Source organism: Macrobrachium nipponense, chromosome 35 (genome assembly GCF_015104395.2).
Source record: "Macrobrachium nipponense isolate FS-2020 chromosome 35, ASM1510439v2, whole genome shotgun sequence".
Taxonomy (NCBI): Eukaryota; Metazoa; Arthropoda; class Malacostraca; order Decapoda; family Palaemonidae; genus Macrobrachium; species Macrobrachium nipponense.
The window spans coordinates 32,378,055-32,403,375 of record NC_061096.1 but is presented as its reverse complement, the minus strand read 5'-3'; the positions used below and the strand labels follow the sequence as shown (position 1 = coordinate 32,403,375).

Genomic DNA, 25,321 nt, shown 5'->3' with positions numbered 1-25,321 from the left:
ACACTGAAGGGTGCCATCGTTTAATTTCAGTATAGTACTCAGTTTACTAACAAGAGAACCTATTACCCCTTTGTGAACCAGTCACACTTTTTGTGACTGGTACCTATTCTGCTTCAGGGAGTTACTGCCAGTTTGAAAATGGTTGCAGTCAATCTATGTAAAGAGAAAGGTATATATATATATATATATATATATATATATATATATATATATATATATATATATATATATATATTTATATTGTATATATATATAGATATATATATATATGTATATATATGGTATATATATATATATATATATATATATATATATATATATATATATATATATATTTAATATATATATATATATATATATATATATATATATATATATATGTGCTTATTTGTCACTAAATACCACGTGACAATATATTTAGCCAAGGCCACAGGAGAAATACTTTGAATAATTGTGTTTCAATTTTTTCAGGTTTTATGTTTACTCTTTTAGATGTTCTCTGTGTTTTTAGCATTGTACCTCGAAAATGTGTTGAAATAACACGAAAGCGCTCGGTACTCCTCCTTTTATTTCTCCTGTGGCCTTGGCTAAATGTATAGGTATATCCTCTGATAATCTGTGGTTATAAGCTTTATTGTCTTTGCTTGTAGTTGTATTCAGCTTTGGTCACATAACCGTTTGACAGGTAGACTATTGTGAGGAGTTTGTTTAAATGCAATTGATTTATATCGTGAAATGAACCAAAATTCGTTAGTAATTTATTAAAGAAAAATCTCTCTCCCCCTAAGGACTGCTCTAGGGACAAAAATTTCGACTCACTGTTTACCAAACCAAGGTCCGTGAATAAAAGACATGGAATCCGACTTCAGCAAGCGTGTCAGTAATTCCCTAGTCAGGTACTATAGCGCCAAGAATCTCTCTCTCTCTCTCTTCTCTCTCTCTCTCTCTCTCTCTCTCTCTCTCTCTCTCTCTCTCTCTGTGTGTGTGTGTGTGTGTGTGTATGTGTGTGTGTGTGTGAGGCCAACAACAGCCATCCTGCCTAGGTATCTTTCATGATCCGTACATTGGTAAATTGTACAATCACACGTAATTAGTAGGCTAAGTGTACATCTCAGCGTCTCATCCCCGCGTAAATTGCCAGATGTCTCTGACATAAAGAAAATGGTTAACTTGTGTCCCTGGCAAAGAAATGCTGAAAAATGTGAACAAGGAAAGTCTGTTAATCCATGCATTCTGAGCTCTGCATTTCGTGAGGACCCTTATGGCCGTATTGAAGAAAAAGTGACTAGGACTGTTTATCCACGGCATGTGTTTATCATAGGCCGAATGAGTGTGAAGACGAAATATTAAAGTGAAAATTCAAGAGTTTTTATTTGGTTAAAAGAAAAATTATCGGACTGCTGAGAATATTCCCCGTCCAAGCAGCATCCGATATCAAGACCCTTTGCAAGGAAATTTGTGCCTGGATTTGGTCCAATGCACAGAAATTGGTGCCACGATTTAATATCCTTTAGTGAATTAGCTGTAAAGTTTGGATAATTTTAGGAAGGCAACTGCTCCTGGTGATGGATTCACTGGAACTAGAATTAAAGTAGAAATTAGTTATGTAGTTCTATTTACAAGTTTATAATAACATCACAGAATGTGTGAAAAGTTTCTTTACGATGAGGTAAAAAGCCTTCTGAGAGGTAAACATTGTGTAAAACCGATGTGTAAGATTGCATATTTTTGGGAAATTGTGGTGTCGCAAAGAAAGACATATTTGTTTAGGAAACGTAACAGTCTCGAGTGATAACCACACACTAAGAGGTAAATTACTTTACAGTTACATTTATTGACAATAAGTTTTGTGCTGGTGACGTTTAATAATTTAGGAGGAAGTGCAATGATGAAAGTCGTTGACTCTTCAGCACTCTCAACCTCGCTAGGACCCAGCGGATTATAGCAAGGTTCTGACGTATCCGAAAATGTGAGGTTGTCCACAGTTCTGTCACTTGATGACGTAAGTCACAATGTAGAAGAGTTCTGCTGTTCCTTGGGAGTCACGATGACTGCAGGTCTCCCATCTGCATCTAGCATGGCTTTAGCCTCTTCAGCCTCCTGCCTTTCCCTCTCTTTCACGTCCTCATCTGCAAAGAAAGCAAGTTTGCGGATAGTAAGGAGGAATAAAGCTTCTGATGGCTTAGCATTCAGTGAAAATTATTTTTTATTTTATTTGCAAATATATTCATGGGCGTGCATAGGGGGAGGAACCTCGCCCTAAAAATTGATGATTTTACGACTTTAATTCATCAGAATAAGAAGTTATTTATCTGTAACAAGACATGGTGGTACTCATTTTTCCAAAAGACTGAACTTCATGATGTATCTTGAATTATGGACTAAGCAGTGTTATTAGACTGATGAGGGACTACTCCTGGTTTGAACAAATTGCTCTAAATGACTCACCTGACAGCATAACCTTCCTTAGGTATGTGAAGTAAATGATGATATAGAGAATCCCCGACGCGAAAGAGAGCGAGCTGAATGCCAGGAAGGTGTTCGAGAGCCCGATACTGGCGATCAGGTATCCTCCCAGGAGGGAGCCAACGCCTCGACCTGGGGAATGCACAAGCGTATCATTAGTTTCGTCGATAAGAACCGCTTTCTCTTTTCGAGCGTTGATTCTGAAGAGTGAGGAAGACTTGTTGTGAGGGTGGGTTGGGGGGGGGGGGGGGGTGAGAGAGAGAGAAAGAGCGAAATTCGTGAGATAAGATGTTTGAAGGAAACAGTACAACTAATGTTTCTCTTTTTTCGTGTATCGTATTTGACGCGATTTGGCGGTTCAATTGTTTCTTTAGCAAGGGAAAACTAGAATAAATAAAGATCATTCTTGCTATTTTCGATCTGTCTAATTAGCCGTCAACTAGCGATTTCACGTTACCAAAATAGCTTAAAAACTGTATTGTATAATACAACTAGAGGTCTTATTCAAGGTAAAATCGCCGAATACAAGTTTATTAATTATCTACTTATGCAACTTTAGGTGAAAAGGAAACATTCTAATTTTATTGCCAAACGAAACGAATGACTTGAAAAGTAACTCTGAGGGAAGGAAACCAGTCCTGAAATCCTCACCAACGGAGTAGTAAGTAGCTCCAGCCAGACCCGTCATCGTTGCGAGCAAGCCCTTCGGTGCAAGGACTGGGCAGTAGTTGGTAGCCGCGACCCACATCAGTTCATAGGTCAGAACCTCGAGAAGTTCCAGCGGGAACGTCCACCAGGGATTGCTGCAAAGGACGGCGAGATTGTTTTACAAATTTTACTGAAACCTACGTGGCCATGTTTCACTGGAAAGGTGCTGTTAATGGATAGTACTACCCATCAACACCAGGCGCAGAAAGTTTTTTGTTGAAATGACTAGCAACATTTAAACAGAAATTTGACCAGTTTTCTTGTTGCAGTATTTAACTTACGTCAGATGGGCGTAGCCGAGATGCCTAAGGGCGTAGGCCATGAATGATATAGTGAAGATGGTGGCCCTTCCTACTTTGTTGATGATTTTGTCTGCCATGAACATGAGGGGAATCCCGACCAGATGTCCAACGGTCAGCGTTAAACCTGTTGCGGAGACAGAGGACATAAATTAGCACGCATGAATCAGGACCACTTGTGCTTACTTGGTTTTATATTAACTGTGTACATAGCGGATATAAATTTATAGGCCGACCAAGTATACACCTCTGAGTCACGGAATACTGCGTTTTCGAAGAGTTGAGTGGATTTTATTATTAGATTTTGATAAGGATGCAAGTTTCATTTACAAGCTCATCACATTATAATTCCCATAGGAACTTCATCTTTGCCTTTCATTCTTCACGTTAGTTCATTCAGGTTATCGAATATTTCTTTCACTACGCAGTGAGAACCTTCTTTCATTTTGCAATAATGATCATGTTGATGTTAATGATAAATATGTTCCACACACTTATCCCTCTAATTTCGTAGCTTAAGGAGAGAATTGGTATGCGTTTAAACTCTCGCTCACCCAGCAACACGTTGGGAGCGTCGAGATCTTTGAGGAACACGAAGAGGAAGTTTTCCAGGTAGCCCAGGTTGGCGCCAAGGATGAGAACCATCACGAGGAAGATGTCGATCTCCAGCCTGGTGAAAAGGGATCGGAGGTCGTGCCAGATGTCCTCTCCCGCCACATCGACCTGAAGAAGGAGGATTTTAGACTCATTTTGTTTCTCGGTTACCTGTTTATGATTTTGCTTTTTCCCTAAGAGGCGTTGGGCTGATAGGCTACCATTCTCCGTCTGCCAACAATTAAGTACTTAGGTCACTGTTTAGTGCAATAGAGGCACAGTTGGAATCAGGTCACTGTTTAGTGCGATAGAGGCACAGTTGGAATCTAACCGCGGACCTTTAGTTGGTATAGGCCTATAAGGGAACTTCCTTTCCACCTGACCACTAGTATTATTATTATTCAGAAGTTTTGGCACTACCATTTTCTTAGACAAGTAATTTACTTGGACAGTGACTGATGCCAGGAATCAAGAAGTATGGGGTTCAGTGCTTACTGATGGTATACGGGGTCATGCCATAGAACGTGAAACTTAGAAACAAGAGTAAGTTTGATAATCGAATGTATTTTGCAATTTTCACTTGATTCAACTGAAGCTGTGCGGACCCTTGAAATGGTCTGTCCAAGAAGAAAGGACGAGATTGATGAATATGTGATGGGAATGGACTTAGATACCAACATAAATTTATTTAACATAATCAAAAAGAGTTATCGAACGATAGAGATAAGAATTATTACTATACATATGTAAATGCGCATCAGATGAGAGTTAAAACATGAGAAAAATCAACTAAAAAATTCCACTTATATTGGTCATTTACCTTGAACTGTAGTCTCATAACGAGTAGTGCAGCCGTCATTGTAAATGCTCCTCCCATGTAGAAAGCTGGCATGTAGTCCGAGTAACCTATATTTGATGAGCAGTCGAAAGGGATTTTAGTTAGTTACTAAGAGTAGATGGATCTCAAGGCTATATTCACCGCAGTATATATTCAAATAGTTTTAGACTGGAATATTAAGAGATATCGTGTTTTGATTTTAGTTAAGAATTAGTGAGAGGTATATGTGTGTGTCACATCTGTTACTTTTTATAGTCCTGGAGTTAAGATTTTAGTTAATTACTGGAGTAGACGGATCTCAAGGCTATGTTCACCGCAGTATATATTCAAATACTTTTAGACTGGAATATTAAAGATATCGTGTTTTGATTTTAGTTAAGAACTAATGAAAGGTACATGTGTGTGTCACATCTGCTACTTTTTATAGTTCAGGAGTTGAGATTTTAGTTAATTATACTGGAGTAGACGGATCTCAAGGCTATATTCACCGCAGTATATTCAAATAGTTTTAGACTGGAAAATTAAAGATATTGCGTTTTGATTTTAGTTAAGAATGAATGAAAGTTATATGTGTGTCACCTCTGCTACTTTTTGTAGTCCAGGAGTTAAGATTTTTTGTTTTTATTTTCCACAATAACTTGTAAGAGAAGACCTCAAAAAAGCTTAGGCAACTGATATGCTGTATTAGAAAAAAAAAAAGCAGAACTTAAATATTGAGATGGTTTGGGCATGTGATGAGAATGCAGAAGGAGAATCTGTAACTGAAGTGTTATTGTCAGATATGAAAACGGCAGAGAGGGACTCTGGCGGCTGGAGAGGCTTTCCCAAGATGGGGTTTTTGGTAGAAAATGCACCAAATAGAGGAGAATTGGGTAGGACTCACGAGAAATTTTATGATCACCGCCAAAGAAACTGAGAAGAAAGCAAACGAGTTACCAAGGTCTTCGCTGTAATAGTCAACTAGGAGGCCAGACAAGACGGGCATGGATGCCAAGCCCAACATCATGAGAAGTCTCTGCTTTCCTAGTTCGCCGCTCTTGTCCTTCAGGATGGCCAAGGTTGTAGCATCCTGTTAAGAAAAAAAAAAAAAAAAAAAAAAAAAAAAAAAAAAAAAAAAAAAAAAGAGTGAGAGATGACGAATTTCCCCAGAGTTCGAGCAAGGGATGGTTTTGCTTTTATAATAGTGAATAGTTCTCAAATAACCTGCAAAGCTGTCAGGAGTGACTATTTTGTGAAATAAGAGGGGGAAATCTTATTCCTCAATTATTTTTTTCTTAACTGAGCGTTTCTGTGACAATAATGGTGATAATAATTGTAGAATTATATTGTTCCTACACGATATACAAACCCTCGGTCCTTTACACAAAGAAAGTAACTCCTTGTGTAAAGGACCTCAGGTTTGTATAGTTAGGAAAAATACAATTTTCTTTCAAAAACTGTGATTTGTTCCTACACGATTTACAAACCCTCGGTCCCTTACGTAAAGAAAGTAATTCTTTATGTAAAGGACCTCAGGTTTGTATAGTTAGGAAAAATACAATTTACCTTCAAAAATTGTGATATCACAGTGGCTGTCTACTCACCAGCATCGTATACCCAGAAGCCAGGAAGAACGTCGCTATAGTCCGCAGGAAAAAGTAGATCCAGAAGGTGTAGGGATTATTGGAGGGATCGTCGGGGTGGAGGCAGTGGGGCGATCCGGTCACTTTGCATTGCACGGGGCACGACGATGGGCACGTGAGCGTCTGGTAGACCTTCTCCTCGTGCAGGATCTGCTGGAAGGCGTGGATGCAGGTGTCGTTCTCTAGCACGGACAAGAGTGTTCCGTTCACCTGGATCTGAAGTGAAACGTTGTTTATAATACTGCAAGGCTTAGTTTAGTTGTTTTATATGTTATATATATATATATATATATATATATATATATATATATATATATATATATATATATGCAGAAGCTAGGCATCATGTCGTACCTCTTAGGTAAATGGGGATACAATCCACAATGATGTAAAATCCTTCTGTACAAGAAATATATATATTTCATAAAACTACAGAAGGATTTTACATCATTGTGGATTGTATCCATATATATATATATATATATATATATATATATATATATATATATATATATATAAAGTAGGTGGACAATAACTGATAACATTTTGAAAATACATATACAATTATATTTACTAACACAATTATGACATTGACAATAAATTTTGCTGTGTGCAATAATACAAAAAGCTACAGCTGTCATACCTACTTTTGGACCAACCTGTATATACGTGTCTATATATATATATATATATATATATATATATATATATATATATATATATATATATTAAAGTACATTCATTGCATGTGTGTGTGTGTGCATGTGAATTCGTGGATACAATTTCCTCTATATTATCTGATGTAAAACTGTTCCAATATTCTTAAAGACACGCCCACTTACCTCGTCGGCAACATCGAAACTTCTGCAAGAGGTCACGTTGAGTCCTGAAGTAAGGCACAACTGAAGCTCCTCGGGTGGAGAATCGCATTTGAATGAGCATTCCTGCAATGATGCAAATGCCACAGATATTGTCGTAACATTCGATGTCTTGTTTTGGGTGGTATACTCTTATTTTTAGGTGCATGGAACCAAAAGCTTTGGGGTTGAGTGGGACTTTTGAGTGATTAATTTTTATTTATTTTTTTTTTCAAAAGATCGTAGTATATTAACACAAATGATTTGGGATCGAGTTGTTTGAACGGGACTTTTCGGTAATTCATATTTATTTATATTTTTTTTTTTTCAAAAGAACATAGTTTATTAACAGAATGCTTAATTTTTCTCCAGTTTGCAAATCTCTTACTAATGTATTTGCACAACTACTGGTAATTTTTAATAATTACTAGTGTTTTCAAGTCTGCTCACAGTATAACACATGACTGTGAGTATTGCGTCTCAGTTTCATACATGTTACTTTGTCTCCTCTCACCTGAAGAAAATCGGTAGTAAATAAGCACTTATTTACCCATTAATTTAGTTTTGCCTTATTTTGAAATATCCGCGTTAAGCAAGTGTGTACTTAGAAACTTAATTAAAACGTGTCTCTCATCCATTACCTCAAGTGTAAAAACAACGTCCGAGTTGTTGCGTTCATGATGGCAGTAGTCACAGGTAGCCCAGGTCATGTCGTTCCCGTTGGGGCCGCAGGAAAAGGTCAGTGGATTCGGCGTCCGCGTTGGGATGTAGAGTAGGAGGACGTGGAGCACTGTCGCCAGAAATATGTTTAGGACCACCACTACCTTGTACTGCCCCATCCTGTCCGCTATCATTCCTAGCATGAAAAAACGAATCGTTAAAATGTCTTTATGGACAAGAATACAGCACGAAGAAATGGTGTTCCTTGGGCAGGAAGCATAGTTCCTTTCAGCGTCGATTGGAAATAATCTCATAATTATTATTATTTCTAGCAAACAGAAATTGTGTATGAAAAGTCGTAAAGTAACTAAGTCTACGGGCATAACCAGCCTCGTTTCACGGGCAGAACCAGCTCCGTTTCAGGGAATCCCTTCTCATCCCCACCCTCTTCGGAGGCAGGGTGAGGTAGGATGAAACCCCATTATAAACCATCTTAGGGGTCCCTACTATAACCCTGCCAAATTTTGTGCCCATCGGACCAGCCGTTTGGCCGTGATTGGAGGACAGACGGACGGAGACATTACGCCCATTAAAGTAAGATAAGATGATCACTCAGCCAATGGGCTTATTGGGTCTTGATGTGATCCATTATCATTCTCATCAAACTCCTAAAAGATGTTGCAAATAAAAGATAGGATTTTTATGGGGTTCCTTTGTACGATACTGCCTAATTCTCAGATAATGTGAAGCTATTCACTGCTCTCATTGTGCGCATGCGCACGATCGATTCAGTTTATCGCATTGATACCGGATAAGACTATAACCTATTTCATTCTCTAAATACATCCAATATCACAAAAATGATGAAAAAAACTCTAGGATTACTTAGATTAGTTGATCCTTAAGTTCAAAATCTAACAGAAGAACAAGTTGCTCCCTTAAGTTATGTAACAGAAAAAAGCATAGCAATTTTCCTCCATTAACACTGAGACATAAATAGTTTCAGCGCCTCAGTAGCGTGGTCAGTATGGTGTTGGCGTATCACCTCGTTGGCCGCAAGTTCGATTCTCGGGCATTCCATTGAAGATTCAGAGGTGTGTACTTCTGGTGATATAAGTTCACTCTCGACGTGGTTCGGAAGTCACATAAAGCCGTTGGTCCCCTTGCTGATTAACCGCTGGTTCCATGCAACATAAAAACACCATACAAACAAAAACAAAAAACTTAAATAGTTTCAACTGCTTACCTGAGATGGGCGGCCCAAGTATGCTCCCCACCGGAAGAATCGCGTAGATGATTGCAATTTCCTTCATCGTGATCCCCAGTTGTTGCATGTGCAGTGTCAGGTACGGGAAGAAAGCGGCTGAACCTAAGGAACCATGAAACGTTTGACTCAGCAATTTGGTTCACCGGACCTCAATGTGACCCATTGTCACTTTAAGCTCCGTCCACACAGTCGAACTTTGCCCGACAGACTTTGTTCGATGTGACGAAAGAAGCGGGAAAAGTCAGAACCTTCTCAGCTGTTTCTCCGCTTCTGACGTCACATTGAACAAAGTCTGTCGGGCAAAGTCCGACCGTGTGGACGGGGCTTAAATTATTCTCCTGAGGTCTGTTGTAAGTTTAAGTAACAGTCTCTTTGGCAACAAGTTTGGGAACTGTTAAAGTTAAACTGGAAATGACATTTTTTTTTTATCAATTTGTATTCGTAAGTATCAGACCTCATTTCTAAACATTAGGATGAATCTAACGCCGGCTAGAAACCGGTAACGTGAATAAAATTGTTTATGCAAGGGACTATTGGCATCCGTGCTTGATTACGAGTTATGCTACAGTTAAATTATTCCGTCATTGATTTGTCATCCAGAGAAGACCATTGTCTATGTTTTGGCTCCGTTTTGATTTAGAAAAATCATTAAATGTGTCAAGTGTCACCTAACGCCCACCCACTGTCGTTGTCATCTTTTTTTTTAAGTATTTCAGTTATCCAAGAACTGGGCTTGCTCTCCTACCTCCAGTGTAGCAGAAGAGGATGAACTTGATGCTGATCAGCTCCCTGTCGGGCTTGAGTTCATCTTTCAGCCATTCCCAGCAGCTGACTTTCTCTGTCTCTGCCTCCAATTCCTTCTTTTTGATCTCGTTGTTCTCTGGAACATGTGTAAGAAAAACAGTTAAGAGGTCTTGCCGATACATACATACATATATATATATATATATATATATATATATATATATATATATTAATTCAGAAGCAGACACGAGGGTAATTCCCTCGGTCAGTAGTTCTTTTTCACGTAGACCCATATTTTTTTTCCAACTCGAAGGATACTCGTATGTGTGGATAACTGGTGTAGTGTTGCACCGTTTCATAATTGTGTCATATTTTACTTTCATGATGAATTAAATTTGAAAAGAAACATATTTTGTATGTATTCCTTATTTTTCTTAGTTATTAGATTAATTAATCATCAAATTATTTTATTTGGTAACTATTTGTTTGTGCATTACCTAGTATGTTGTGAGCTTACTCATGTTTTATACGAATATTTATTGACTTTATGAAGTTAGACTAAGTGGAAAGTTTCAAAAGTTTCTCTTATTTCCAGGTGTTCCTCGAAACTAGAACTGGACCAGCACTGGCTGTGCAGTTTCCTGTTTATGGCGGTGAGTAAGCCTATCGTTTTGCTTGTAGCTCTGAAGTTTGCTGGTGAATTCTTAGACTTACGCTCCCTCCTCTCCCACTTACACTGTGGAACATCAGTAAGTCTGGCATTGCACGGTTGACTAACTTTCTTCCTCTCTGTCGCCAAGCTTCAAAAATGTTGTAGCTTCCGTTTTTCCCCTGAACACTATCACTGTCTGCCTTCAGTTGCCGTAATCTTATGGTGATGTCAGGTATAGTGCCATGCAAGTGTTAGATATACCACTATTTTTCCCCCCCAGTTGTGAATAAAAGGACAAACTAGACATCATGGAGCGGCCGTGCTTCTATGTGCATTCCTCTCTCTCTCTCTCTCTCTCTCTCTCTCTCTCTCTCTCTCTCTCTCTCTCTCCTGGCCATTATTGGAGTGGCGTGACCATTAATGGATCCTTAACACACTTTCAGTTCGAGTACATTCGTGGTACACTTTTTTTTCTTTGTATCGTATTTTGTCTCCACGCAATACGGTCTTTACTTTTATAATGGCATGATTGTTGTATACGAAGTTTCTGCAAATTATAAAATGCATAAAGAGATATTTTGAGATCGTTAACTTACCCTTCATGGCTTCTGGAAGACTCTACTTGCTGAGAATGGAAGATCCCGAGGAGATTCAGCCTGTGAACGATTGCTAGACCGATATCAATGCTCATTAATGCTTTGAAAGGAACAGCGCGAAGTGACGAGTATTCAGTCGAAGGAATATGAAGAGAGACGACGACTTTAGGGCTTCACTAGTTTGACAGAGGTTGTAGTTCCTCTGTGGCTTCGGTGGGTCGTCTGGGCATGTTTTGTAGTATGCGGTACCCGATGTCACGTGACAGTGACGTCGGGGGCGTTCTTCATTAGCTTCCTGCGTTCATCCGCGGGATTTTTTTTGCGGTGAATTTCAACGGGCTCTCTGGTTCGTGATCGCAATGAGGGGCTCTTGCTTAAAAGAATCCACTCGCTTTTTAAAAAAAACTCGAGGTTGGGATGAGGTTAATGTATAGACATTTCTGTCGTGTTTTTAATTTTTTTTTCTTTATGTGTTATTTTGTACAGTTTTTTGCCCACGTAATAATTTGTCGTCAGCTAAAAGTAACTCGTTCCTTCACTTACCAGTGACGTGTTGAAAGTTAACTGAGATTTGGTAGAATAACACAGTTTCGTGAAGAATATATATATATATATATATATATATATATATATATATATATATATATATATATATATATATATATATATATATATATATATATATATATATATATATATATATATATATATATATATGTGTGTGTGTGTGTGTGTGTGTGTGTGTGTGAGTTTGAGACTAAAAACTAACCTAGGTATTTACATCAGTCATACCTGTTTTTCGTCTATATATACGTACTTATATGCATGATTGTATATTTATATATATATATATATATATATATATATATATATATATTCATTCTTTATTTTACTGTTCTTGCACGCAAGAGCTTTCTTGCTCACGTATCGTATACTTGGTGTAACTTCTCGCCCCCCAAGACAAGTAATCTACAGGAAAGTAAAATTGGCACTGACGTTTCCTCTTAAACGTTTCCTGTGTTTTAGGCTTATGTATATATAAAATACATAGTATATATATATATATATAGAATTACAAAATATATATAAATATATAAAATATATTGATTACATTATCCGGATACACCGTTTCAACTATAAAATAATAATGTCAATAATAAAACCACTCGTCTAGGACACACACAGACAAAAAAGCCAAATCCCTATAGTTATTTTTCATTAATTGACCAATGATGAAAAAATAGCCAAAATAAAAAAGTAACAAAAACTATATTCCTGCTACAATAATCATTACAAAATTAAATTTGGTTGCGTTTGTCTGTCTAATCTGCTAATCAGACTTAATGTGTACTGTCGTTTCCTTTTAAGCATATATATATATATATATATATATATATATATATATATACTATATAGTATATATATATATATATATATATATATATATTATATATATATAGTATATGTAGTTGTGTATTTAGCTAATTTAGTGCATTTGTCGACAAGTAGCTTGCTTTTTTTCGCTTTTGAATTGCAATTTCCTTTTCTTTGTTCCCTAGGACACGTTAAAGTACACGAAGATGTTGGGTGATTAAGTGATAAAATAAAAAGCATAATAATATATATATACTATATATATATATATATATATATATATTTATATATATATATAGATAGATATATAAATATTATAAATGTTAGATGTTTGTTTATATGTATATACACTGTTAATATATATATATATATTATATATAATTGTTGTTATATTATGTTATTTAATAATTATATATATATATATATATATATCTTATAGCAATTGAATATAATGTATGTATATATATATTTGATATATAAATATATATAACTCGTAATAAAATACTTCGTAAAAATTGTATATCTAATTTAATTTAATTGCTTTTTTATTTCTTAATGCCTTTTCTCTCTCGCTCACTCATGAGCCTACACTTATCAACGAAAGTTTACTCATTTTGAATAATATTAATGATGATAATAATAAATTCTGTAAGGCAAATATAAATTGTGGTTGGCTTAAATAAAGCTGTTTTTTATTTATCATTATTATTATTCATTTATTTTTGTCAGCACTGGCCTTTGTTTAAACGAGTTCCGTAGTGCTGGTAAAGGATTGATGGGGGATACTAGGTCTAGTATGGACCTCTGTCCCCTGAGCGACCAACAGCAGAAATAATGTAGCTGTTGCTTTAAGAGAAAGAAAATTAAGTTACCGTTTATCATAGGTTACGAAAGCTTAACGGAACGAATTCATTTCGTGCATAATTAATCATGATTAGACGATGAGCTTGTCGACGTTAGTCAACTTGTCTTCGTCATCTAATTGATTGTTCTGGTTCTGCAGAGTGGCGTCACATGCTTTCCTTGGTATGGAGGGGAATTGCGCATATATGAGTCTGTGTCATACAATCGCCTGTTTGGAATCTCCATTATTATTATTATAGTATATTATTATTCAAAAAATGAACCCTCTTCATATGGAACAAGCCCAAAGAGCCCATTGACTTGAAACTAAAGTTTCCAAAGAATATGGTCTTTATTCGAAAGAAGTAACAGAAAGTAATGGGAAATACAGATAGAGGAGATCAATGACTAGACAAACAGATAAATCAACAAATTAATAAATAAATTAAAAATGTAGGAAAAAGATTGATATATAAGTTGAATTGTATTATGGTAGTAAAACCAATTGCACGGCGTCCTCAGTGAGGCTGTTCCACTGTCCAACGGTGTGAGGAATAAAGGACCTCTGGAACTGAGAAGTTCGACAGCGAGGCTAAACATTGACTGCATATTGGTGCAGAATCTAATATTGTGGAGTGATGGAGGAACCACAGAATACTATCAGCTTAAGTGAACCACAGAATAATATCAGCTTAAGTGAACCACAGAATACTATCAGCTTAAGTGAACCACAGATTAATACTATCAGCAGCTTAAGTGAACCAGAGAATACTATCAGCAGCTTAAGTGAACCACATAATACAACCAGCTTAGTGCAATTGGTGTTCTATGTGACAAAAGATGTAATGTAAAGCTGAAGGGAAAAATGTATAAGAGCATTGTCAGACCTGCGTTGATGTATAGTTGTGCAACTTGGCCCATGAAGAAAGCACAGGAGAGAAGGATTGAAGTGGCAGAAATGAGAATGTTACGTTGGATGTGAAGAGTGACAAGGAGAGACAGGATAAGGAATGACTTCATAAGAGGGACGGTGAAAGTTAAGTATCAAAGAAGCTGCAACAGAGAAGATTGCAATGGTTTGGGCATGTCATGAGAGGAGAGGAGGATTCTGTATGTAAAAGAACCATGAACATGGACGTATCCGGAACAAGGAGGAGAGGTAGACCAAAAATGAGATGGCGAGACAGACACAGTTAACAGGGACTTGCAGGAGAGGAACGTGAGTTAGGTAATGGTGCATGATCGCAGAAGATGGAGAAGACTAATAAACAGCGATCCCATATAAGGATGGGAAAAGCTGAAGATAAGAAGAGGAGGAAGGTGCAGAATCTAATATTGGGGGCTTAACTGAAATCGTTCATGAGCAGACTCTATTGACAAGGGGGGGGAAATTGACTACCTGGTGGAAGGAGAAGAAGAAGATGATAAGGGCATAATCCATCAGGCCATCGTTTTAGCGTGATCTGAGTATCTACGGGGAAATGTGTATTTCTGGTGATAGAAGTTCACTCTCGACGTGGTTCGGAAGTCACGTAAAGCCGTTGGTCACGTTGCTGAATAACCACTGGTTCCATGCAACGTAAAAACACCATACAAACAAACAAACCAAACTAATGATGATAGTGATAGGATGTGATGGTGACGACGTTGGTGGCAGTAACGATAATGATTAGAAAGGTAAAAGAAATAACATGTAGTTTAGTAAGGCTTAAGCAGAGTTTTGTTGCATATGTGTGAAACAAATGCAGATAAAATGACATAGCAGAATTGCACATTTGCACCTGTAGACACAAGACATAAAATGCGCAATCATTCCCCATCCGTACGACGTGGGTGCCTTTAAGGATATTCGCCTCTCGCTTTGTCGCCTAAATCTAATTTGTTTAGATTTTATATTTCTGTGAAAGGATAAATTCAACAACTGGACGTCATCCCCAATAGGAATGAGTCGTAAAGAGACCCGAAAGCCGCAGGGAAAACAGAAAGACGAATGAATCTATCGTAATAATATAGATTTAAAAGAAGATTACATTATTTAAATGACCCATCACCTCTCAATAACATTCAATGAAGAGCTCCTCAACCTCCCTCCCCAAATAACAATGTAATTTCAAAAACAACATGGTTATTTGTCGCACATAAAATAAGTTTATGATAATACTTTCCATAATATTTTAATTTTCCTGGGGAGGGAGGTTGAGGAGCTCTTCATTGAAAGTTATTGAGAGGTGATGGGTCATTTAAATAATGTAATCTTCTTTTAAATCTATATTATTACGATAGATTCATTTGTCTTTCTGTTTTCCCTGCGGCTTTCGGGTCTCTTTACGACTCATTCCTATTGGGGATGACGTCCAGCTGTTGAATTTATCCTTTCACAGAAATATAAAATCTAAACAAATTAGATTTAGGCGACAAAGCGAGAGGCGAATATCCTTAAAGGCACCCACGTCGTACGGATGGGGAATGATTGCGCATTTTATGTCTTGTGTCTAAAGGTGCAAATGTGCAATTCTGCTATGTCATTTTATCTGTGTGATTTCACACAAATGCAGCAAAACTCTGCTTAAGCCTTACTAAACTACATGTTATTGCTATTACCTTTTTAATAGCAATAATGTTTCAATCCCACCTCTGCCACTCTTGGGGGGAAAACTGTAAACAAGCATTGCCCAGTGAGAAATTACTCGTATGGGGTGAATCTGTAGTGGTCAACTGGAGATGTTGCCGTTAAAAGCAATAGAATTACGAAACGTTCTAGATTGCATTCAAAGGCACAGCCCTGCATTGTTCAGAGAAGTGTATCTGAAGGTGGGAGTTGAAGCTTATGTGAAGCATTGTTTGTGCATTTCCTTGCAAGTATAAATGCATCGCGATGTAAAACGAAGTTATGCGGTACCATCACAACTCGACGCTTTTACACAATTTGTTTTGTTTCGTAAAGCTTTCCTCAAGATGTGACGTGAATTCATCATGGTTTTCAGACGTCATTCGCTCGGTATTGTTTTGGCAAGTCTAAAAGGTAATACGACATCACTGTTTCATAAAAATAAACTGATTCGTGTGCTGCTGTCCAGTCTGAGATTCGTTGCATGCCGTGTAAATGAGTAAATGAGAGAGAGAGAGAGAGTTTATTTTAGGCATCTGATATCGGTATCATTGGTATTTTTGGAAAATTTATAAGTAGCTCTCAATCATAGCATAAGTGAACAACAGGAGTTATGGAACCATGGAGAAATCTCCCCATTCAAATATGCCACCAACCGCTATTTCTATGATATATAACCCATAACCTCCAAAACGAAACGTAGATGATGGCTGACGATTTACAAGCAATTTTCATGTGACAGCCATTCCTGTCCCCGGTGCCGCCTGGGAAACCCAGTATTTCAGAGATTATTTTTGGATTTTTTTTTTTTTTTTCGTAGGTGTTTTTGTCGCCAGCATAACAAGATGATACGGTTTCCCTTTGTCTCTCATACTGATCTCTTATCATGGCTTGCCCGTTGCACCGGCTTGTATGGTATTCTAGCGCCTCAGTGGCTTGATCGGTATGGTCTTGACCTGCCACATTGGTGGCCACGAGTTCGATTCTCGGACGTCCATTGAGGAGTGAGAGATGTGTATTTCGGGTGATTAAAGTTCACTCTCGACGTGGTTCAGAAATCACGTAAAGCCGTTGGCCCCGTTGCTGAATAATCACTGGTTCCATGCAACGTAAAAATACCGTGCAAACAAACAAACAAACCTATTATTAGGACAACATAAATACAAAGATTATTTTTACGGATTTTTATTTTGTCTTCGCCTAAAACATCATTATTAGAGGGGATGGACCCCTAGCTGCCAACCCTTTTCATTCCTGTAATGTGCCTCCGTTCCTATTCTCTTTGTTTCTTATTGTGGTCGATCGCCGTTCCCCCACAATCCTATATAAACAAAGAAAGAAAGAGAGAGTAATGCGGAAGTGTGTACCTCCTGAGGAAAGGTTGGTTGCGACATTAGCTTCCTAGCAACGTTTCTTGGACTGCTGTAAAGAGCAATAAATCAAAATACCACAACTTGGGCACATATAGCATAGGGCAAAACTGAAGACTACTATCGCGGCGGGGGGGGGGGGGTGGGGGGAAAAGGGTTTAAAACTTTTAGGACTTTCTACCGCGACCTCTACCGCTGAGGGCAAACTGCAGACTACTACCGCGGGGGAGCAAAACTGTAACTACTACCGCGATGAGGGTTGCAAAACTGCAAACTACTACCGCAAGGGGCAAAACTGCAGATTACTACCGCGGGGGAAAATTATAGAGTACTACCGCGGGATGGGGGGGACTGCAGACTACTACCACAGGGGGAGGTCGACAAAACTGCAGATTACTACCGCTGGGGCCAAAACTGTCGACAACTGAAAGGTAAGCAATAAAATACATGTTTTGTTTACTACTATCTATTTTTACTGGATGAAATTTGTATCAGCTTCATTCACACCATTTCACGATTACCGTCAGTAAGCAACTTGGAGATCATGTCCATAACATAAGTGAATCGCAAAAGGTACAATCGTTGGAATTACGTAAGCCAAATGTTTAAAGCCTTTTGCTATTACTGACCACTTACTTCTACGGTGACCTCCCTTTCTCTATCTCTTGAACAATCCCTCGTGGTTGTGACATCTAAGGATGCAACATTACGTACGTGAGTTTCACCACGGTTGCTAGTTGTGAAAAAGTGTCCTAACCTAACCCTGGTTTGGTAGGAACCTGAGCGTAGTGTCAAGTAGTAATGCGGTTTTGTTTTCACGAGTGAGTGTCTCAATTCGTGACGCGGATGGCTTACGTGTCTAGTTCTTCAATGGTTTTAGTGGTACTTCAAAGCTCTTATAGTAGGCGAACGATATTGAATAATTTAGTCTGCATTGTTGCAACCGTATTAGGATATGCGTCACGATTTTTTTTTAATTGCCCAGAGAAAATTGGCATGAAGCAATCTTGTCGAAGAAAACGGGAATACAATGTTCAAGTGAGTCTACAAACTGACATCATTGTATTTGATACCAGGATGAGCAAGGAACGATTTCGGGTAATTTTCTTAAATTCAAGCTTTCCTTATTAACCTACTCGAGAAACTGCGACTATACCGTGATAAAACTTTGAAGGCATAATTATTATTATTCGCGTGGCCCTCTCTCGAGATTCCTGCATTTCCGGAGATTCGATTTTGAAGTGGCGTTATGTAGTCGCGGGAACCATTTCTCCGTTAATAAGAGAAGTTGGAAGTTTTAAAGCGGTATGTGGAAAGGAATGGTTAACACAATCAGGAACGATCGCCTCTTCGGTGAAAAGGCTTATGGTGGAAAGAAATATAATTACAGCAAACCTCTTATATTATTTAATAATAATAATAATAATAAAATTTTCCCTCGCGTCTTATTATTTATTTATAGAGTACGTTTTACTGTTTACCGTTGCGTAACACAGTGAGAGAATGTCCCATTCTTGTTTTACAGTAGATTCAATATCAGACCATAAAATTCGCTTTACAGGTTGCATATCACCTCGGACTGCAGCTGATCAAAATACAAAGCACGCGTCGAATTCAAGGGGAAGGTTATTGTTGCGACCCCGAATAGGAATAAAGCTAAGAAGAAGAAGATGTTATTGAGTTATCCCTTAAGCATTAAAATTGCACCAATTGTTTTTATCAAGCTGCGTTTCATAACTCCAGTTAAAGGGAGTTTACTGAATTTCTTCCTTCCCTTTAGACGATTATACCGCGTTTCTTTAGTACTATAGTAGATTCACATCAACAGTGCATTGTTGTCTAGGCCAGACCCCTACGACGCTCCTGATTGGGCTGAAAAGCAAATCACAGGGCTGGAAACTCTCAGTCTCTCGAGAGAGTTCACATGGACAGGATGTATTTTCCACCTCTCCTGAGGGATGCTTTTGAAAGAGGTATTCCTCAGGAGCGGTGGAACATAGATCCTACCCATGAACTCTCTCGAGAGACTGAGTTTCCATTCAAGAGCGTCGAAATGGACTGACCTAGACATCAAATGCACGGTTAATGTAGGTCCTTCGTGTGTCAGGAACTTCAATCCCCCAACGTCATTTAGCGTCAGATTTAGTGTCAACGTATGCTTGTACGTGCAATGTTGTTCGGGAAGTCAAGACGTTAAAAGATCGTCGTGGAAATTTGTAAAAAGTTGAATAAATCTGGTAGAAAATATATATATATATAATATATATAGATATATAGTATATATATATATATATATATATATATGTGTGTGTGTGTGTGTGTGTGTGTGTGTCTATTCAGGATGCTTTTGGAGGTTACTAGTGGGCCTGAGTCTCACCCTAAACGCTAATGAAGCTGTCCCAGTCCTTTCTCCTGCTTAACTGACTTTCCAGCGTATTTACCCTCCTCATCCAGGCTCTCAAACCTCTCTTCCCTCCTCATGCATCCTGCATCGCCACCTCGTGTGGCCCTGGCCTCTTTATCTTAAATTAAATCTATACACAAGTAACAGTGCTCTTCAACTATTGTCCCTTTTTTTGAAATCATACTGTGGTGGTTTTTGTGTTACGAAACGAACGGGCAGATGTCAGATTCTCAAATATATTTCTGGCCGTCGATAAATGTTAGGCATTTTGGTATAGACTCCTCTGGCCGTCTACGGAGCATGAGCATGGGTCTAGCCAAGGTAATTATAGTAGACTCACATCACCTGTGCATCTGATACCTAGGCCAGGCCCTTACGACGCTCCTGATTGGCTGTTGATAAGCCAATCACAGGACTGGAAACTCTGTCTCTCTCGAGAGAGTTCACATAATTAGGATTTATGTTTCACCTCTTCTGAGGGATATATACGTCTTTTAAAAGTATCCCTCAGGAGAGGTGGCACATACATCCTGCCAATGTGAACTTTCTCGAGAGAGAGAGTTTCCAGGCCTGTGGCTGGCTTATCAATAGCCCATCAGGAGCGTCGTAAGGTCCTGGCCTAGGTATCAGATGCACGGGTGATGTGAATTTATTACAGCAACGACATCCCGAAAGTCAACGATTTAAACGTTTCCGCAAACGTTTGGAGTCTGTTGTAGTATATTTGGCCTAAAAAGATAGATAGAAACATCTTGCACAATATTATATATGCAGAAAGTGAAGATCAGAATCAAACAAGTCTGTTAAATGAAGACACCGTGATGTTATTTTGTACTAGAAGGCATCATATAAATTCAGGGTTATCCAATTGTTTCTGTCGTTGCGAGGATCCTGCTTATACGATAATATTATTTCCCATAGCATCTTGTCCGTTTCTTATTAACCGTTTGGTACCATTTTATCTTATGTAATGGTCATGATTGTCCATACTAATCAAGTCTTGCATAAGATCTTCGCAGTTCTACGGCGTACTTCCACTTGTTTATAAATATTGGTTTTCTTTCTGAAACGGTCATCCTCGTAATGTTTTGAAAATAGAGTTGCTTGAAAAGAAAGTCTCATCTTTCAGGCCTGTACCAAGGGGAGAGGGGAGGGTCGAACGACCACCACAAAAAAAAAAAAAAAAAAAAAAAAAAAAAAAAAAAAAAAAACAAAAAAAAAAAAAAAAAAAAAAAAAAAAAAAAAAAAAAAAATTATAGAAGTCCATATTTTCTGTGACTCCTTTTCGTTGAACTGTACTTACAAAGTCATAAATAATTATTGTTTTTTGTTAAGTCAAAGTATCTAACATAACAAATAAAGTAATGTGCATGTTATTGTTAACATAATAAATGAACCAATCAATAAAACTGAAGAAATAATCTTGAATTTCAGTGCAAACTTCCAACATTATAAGTGAAATTCTGTCAACCAAAGCCAGTACTTTGATAACATCTAATCGGGTAGAAGGCCAGAGACCACATAGGTACCCAATTTTTCTTCTTTATATGACCAAAATAACATTTTCAAGTATTTCATCTGTATATACTACCTATATACGCAATGACATTTGTAAAAGAAACGGTGCAGATTTGGGAAAAACGACCCCTCGCCCCCATAAAAAAAACTGGGTACGGGCCTGTCTTTTCACTCATAATATAGGTTTTTTTTTCGACGTTAAACCATTTCCCCTACCAGTTGAAGGTGTGTAGTCACTGGTTCATAAACATTTACCACTAAATCGTGATGAAAACATCTAGAATGTTAGCCGTTCCCTAAGCGTATCAAGAATGCTCATCAACAATGGATCAAACCCTTTACAAGCGCTGCACCATTCACCACGGTCTTGATATCCCGTAGCGGGTTAGCGCCGTCACTGCACCTCGCGCGGTGCACCATAGGCATTACTTGAGGTTCTTTGCAGCGTCACTTGGGCCCCTAGCTACAACCCCTTTCATTCCTTTTTACTGTACGTCCTTCGTCTTCTGTTTCTTCTCCATCTTACTTTCCAGCTGCGAGGTTTTCCTCCTGTTACACCTATAAAACTTTTTTTTTTCCTAACTCTCAATTTCCCTTTCAACGCTGAAAGAAATCATAGGTCCCAGTACTTGGCCTTTGGCCTATTCCATTCAATTTCACTGCGGCCTGTCACACATTCACGAGATTCCTGTATAATGGGGCCCTTACCTCTTATAGCACCGCTTCCACTTGGTTCTATCCATCACTTGCTATTGTAGATTCACATCAACCGTACATCTGATGTCTAGGCCAGTCCCTTATGACGCTCCTGATTGGCTGTTGATAAACCAATCACAGGGCTGGAAACTCTCAGTCTCTCTCGAGAGTTCACATAGGCTGGATGTATGCTCCACCTCTCCTGAGGGATACTTTTGAAAGACGTATCAAATAAGAGAGGACGGTGGAGCATACATCCTACTTACATGAACTCTCGAGAGAGACTGCGAGTTTCCAACCATGTGATTGGCTTATCAACAGCCAACCAGGAGCGTCGTAAGGGACTGGCCTAGATATCAAATGCACGGGTGATGTGAATCTACTATAGCTAGGTCTGCCCCATGTCCTTCTTAAGGCTTCCGAATTATACTACACCCTTTACGCCAACGTATCATTCTCCATTCTCTCCACAGAACCAGATCATCTCAAAACACGTAGATTCTGAATATATCATTAAATTGTCTACGAGAGAGAGAGAGAGAGAGAGAGAGAGAGAGAGAGAGAGAGAGAGAGAGAGAGAGAGAGAGAGAGCGAGCTTAGACTGCCGTAGTGTCAAAGACTAAACAGGAAGCGATAAGATTCGTATATGATAGAGCTGAGTCTAGAACTATGACATCACACAGCTTGTATGTCTTTTAAGCCATGGATGTTATCTGGAAACTGCCGAGAACGTTATCGAAGAATAGCATTGTGTATATACAGGTATCTCATGTTCAGCAACGTGTACTTCGCCAGCTCGTTCAACTAGAGCGTCGTGTTCCTTTGACTCGCGTGGAAGGACATGTGAGTTACGTCTGTTCGGAAGCTTGAGAGAATAGTTTGATAATAAATACATTGAGAAAAAAATTATATAACATGCTTTCCATGACTGCCCATAAATTAATAAACCGTTTCTGCCCTTGTCATAGTTTTGACTCCCATGGTCAGATGTAGTAACTCTTCAAGTGCAAATATCTTATGGTCTGTTGTGAGATTTGAAGCTCAGATTTTTTTTGGATGAGGTTAATAAAACCCATGTGCCAACAGATGGTCCTGGAGGCTTCTGTGCTATTAGCATCTGGCTTTCATTAATGCTCACCCATTCAATTACTGCCCATACTCAACATTGGTTAATTTCACTGAAACATGGGCTAGAAGTATATATGGTAGCTACATATTCCAAGGAACTACAGTACTACGTATATGTGGATTTTGTACCATGGTTCTCATACATTTCTGCCATAGCAAGTTCGAAAGATACTGTTATGAGTCGTTCCCCAGGAGGGTCTCGGTGTTAATTTATAATTTGAAGTGGCTAGGCACTTCGTTTGTCACTTGACTGACAAAGAGTTGGGTGAAGTGAAAAGTTTTTTTCTGTATATATTTCATTGTTGTTATATAAAGCTGTTTTTATGCCTGCAAATGTTCTAGCCTAGAGAGCACGAATTATTTATGTTTTTAACCTTGCTCCACTGGTGCCATGAAACCTCGTTGTTGAACTCATAGAGGGAGGAGAGAATCATTTAGTGTTATAGATGCAGTATAAAACAAGCGGAAGGGAAATGAAAGCCATTATTCATTTGGAGAGTAAAACCAGATATGCCTGATAGACTTACTAGTCCTTCTACCAGACTTTGAGAGACATCAATAAATAAAATACAAGTTTGTGTCAACCACTTCGAAAGTGGCCTGTTTTGGTACTATTCCCCTCAGCTGATATACAGGCAGTCCCCGGGTTACGACTGGGGTTCCGTTCTTGAGACGCGTTGTAAGGCGAAAATCGTCGTAAGCTGGAACATTGTCAAAAATCCTAGGAAAACCTTACTTTTAATGCTTTAGGTGCATTCAAAACTATGCAAACTGCATTCTTATTGCATTTTTCATAAAAAAAAAACTTTAAATATTGATTATTTTGCATTTTTGGTGTCTTATTTCATCTGCCAGATCAGCGTTTGTAGGCGTCGTAACTCTGGAACATGCGTTGTAACCCTGGAACATGCGTCGTAACCCTGGAAATAATTTCTGATGAATATAATTGAAAAGCATCGTAACCTCTGAACGTCATAAGCCGAGACCGTCATAACCCGGGGACTGCCTTATAGATAATATTCTCAATTGAAACTAGTATGTGGGGAAGTTCCCGTAAGTGCAGATGCTAATTTTTTATTTCCAGTTTATATCTGTTGATTCTAGTTTATGTTATTCATAATACCATTGTATCTTAAATATTCTTATTAACTGACCTTTTAACTGAAACTTCTCCATAGAGAATGTATTTAATCATTTAGCCTCTTGTGATATCCAATCTCTGAATGTAATAATTTGAATGCTCCTGGGTCTCCTCAATTTCATTATATTGCTGAGAAGATTTTAAGTCTTTCTCTTGATAATAACTTGCGATCTCCATTCTGAATAGGTCATACATAGCTTTCGTTGTTTTATGAATATATTCAGATGGTTTTACATTTATCCAAGATGCATAGCATCTGCCATTTTTTCCTACCATTCTTCTATTTTCTTCGTGTGATCTTGCAACAGTTTTTATTGTTTTATCATTTTCGTCACTGATGCAGTCATTGTCGCCAGCAGATTTAATTTCATAGTCAATTTAAGTTTAGGTCATTATGGAGCTAATAAAGAGCAAAGGACCAAGTACAGAACCTTGAGGCACGCTCTTGATGAAATTTTGCCAATGATAGGATGTCCCAGACGTATACTCAATCTCCTAGCGTATTTGACACACCTCAACTCTTCTTTTTTACCCTTTACCTTTTATATAGCACCTTGACAAATGCCTTTTGGAAATCCATTTAAGAGTACGTACTTTTACCATATATATGATATATTGCATGGTAGGCATCTGAAAAGTTGTTAAATTCGAAACGTCTCAATATGTCGCCTGTGATAGTGTCTAGTTTCATACCAGGAACTAAAATCAAAATGTTAAGGCCTGCATTTACTTGGCACATCCTTGGAATCCTTTTTGAATATGATTCCAATATTCTTAGAGTTTCTAGCCTTCCATTAGTTTTCTTTACTCCATGGATTCTTTGTAAATGTCACAGAGGTAAGGATCAGTTTTTTCTTTCACTTGTTTGATCACCCTAGGGTGAGATCCAGCTGAACTGAGGTACTTGTAATCTTATCATTAATTTTACCAATTCTT

General features: G+C 38.1%; 1 protein-coding gene across 3 annotated transcripts; it reads right to left on the bottom strand.

Annotated features, from left to right (window-relative positions):
- Positions 1-1,598: 1,598 nt before the first annotated feature.
- On the bottom strand, positions 1,599-22,367 carry LOC135208555 (major facilitator superfamily domain-containing protein 6-like). Of its 3 annotated transcripts, none has more exons than XM_064240867.1 (13): positions 22,129-22,367; positions 10,057-10,191; positions 9,291-9,413; positions 8,026-8,240; positions 7,370-7,471; positions 6,489-6,743; positions 5,842-5,974; positions 4,888-4,973; positions 4,028-4,196; positions 3,456-3,600; positions 3,118-3,269; positions 2,449-2,598; positions 1,599-2,129 (listed from the first exon to the last, which is right to left on the bottom strand). In XM_064240867.1, exons 3-13 carry the CDS (start codon positions 9,376-9,378, stop codon positions 2,008-2,010), a joined length of 1,617 nt encoding a protein of 538 aa, XP_064096937.1. In that variant the 5' UTR covers positions 9,379-9,413; positions 10,057-10,191; positions 22,129-22,367; the 3' UTR covers positions 1,599-2,007. The 3 variants fall into 3 exon arrangements, with proteins under 3 accessions (XP_064096937.1, XP_064096936.1, XP_064096938.1); XM_064240866.1 differs by lacking the exon at positions 22,129-22,367 and adding an exon at positions 11,304-11,543; XM_064240868.1 differs by lacking the exon at positions 22,129-22,367 and adding an exon at positions 10,553-10,571.
- Positions 22,368-25,321: the final 2,954 nt, after the last annotated feature.

Coding starts and splice junctions, on each gene's coding strand:
- LOC135208555 (XM_064240866.1), bottom strand. Junction 8,241..9,290: donor ACTTGGGCCGCCCATCTCAG/GTAAGCAGTTGA, acceptor TTTTCATGCTAG/GAATGATAGCGGACAGGATG. Junction 3,270..3,455: donor CTCGGCTACGCCCATCTGAC/GTAAGTTAAATA, acceptor CGTCCTTTGCAG/CAATCCCTGGTGGACGTTCC.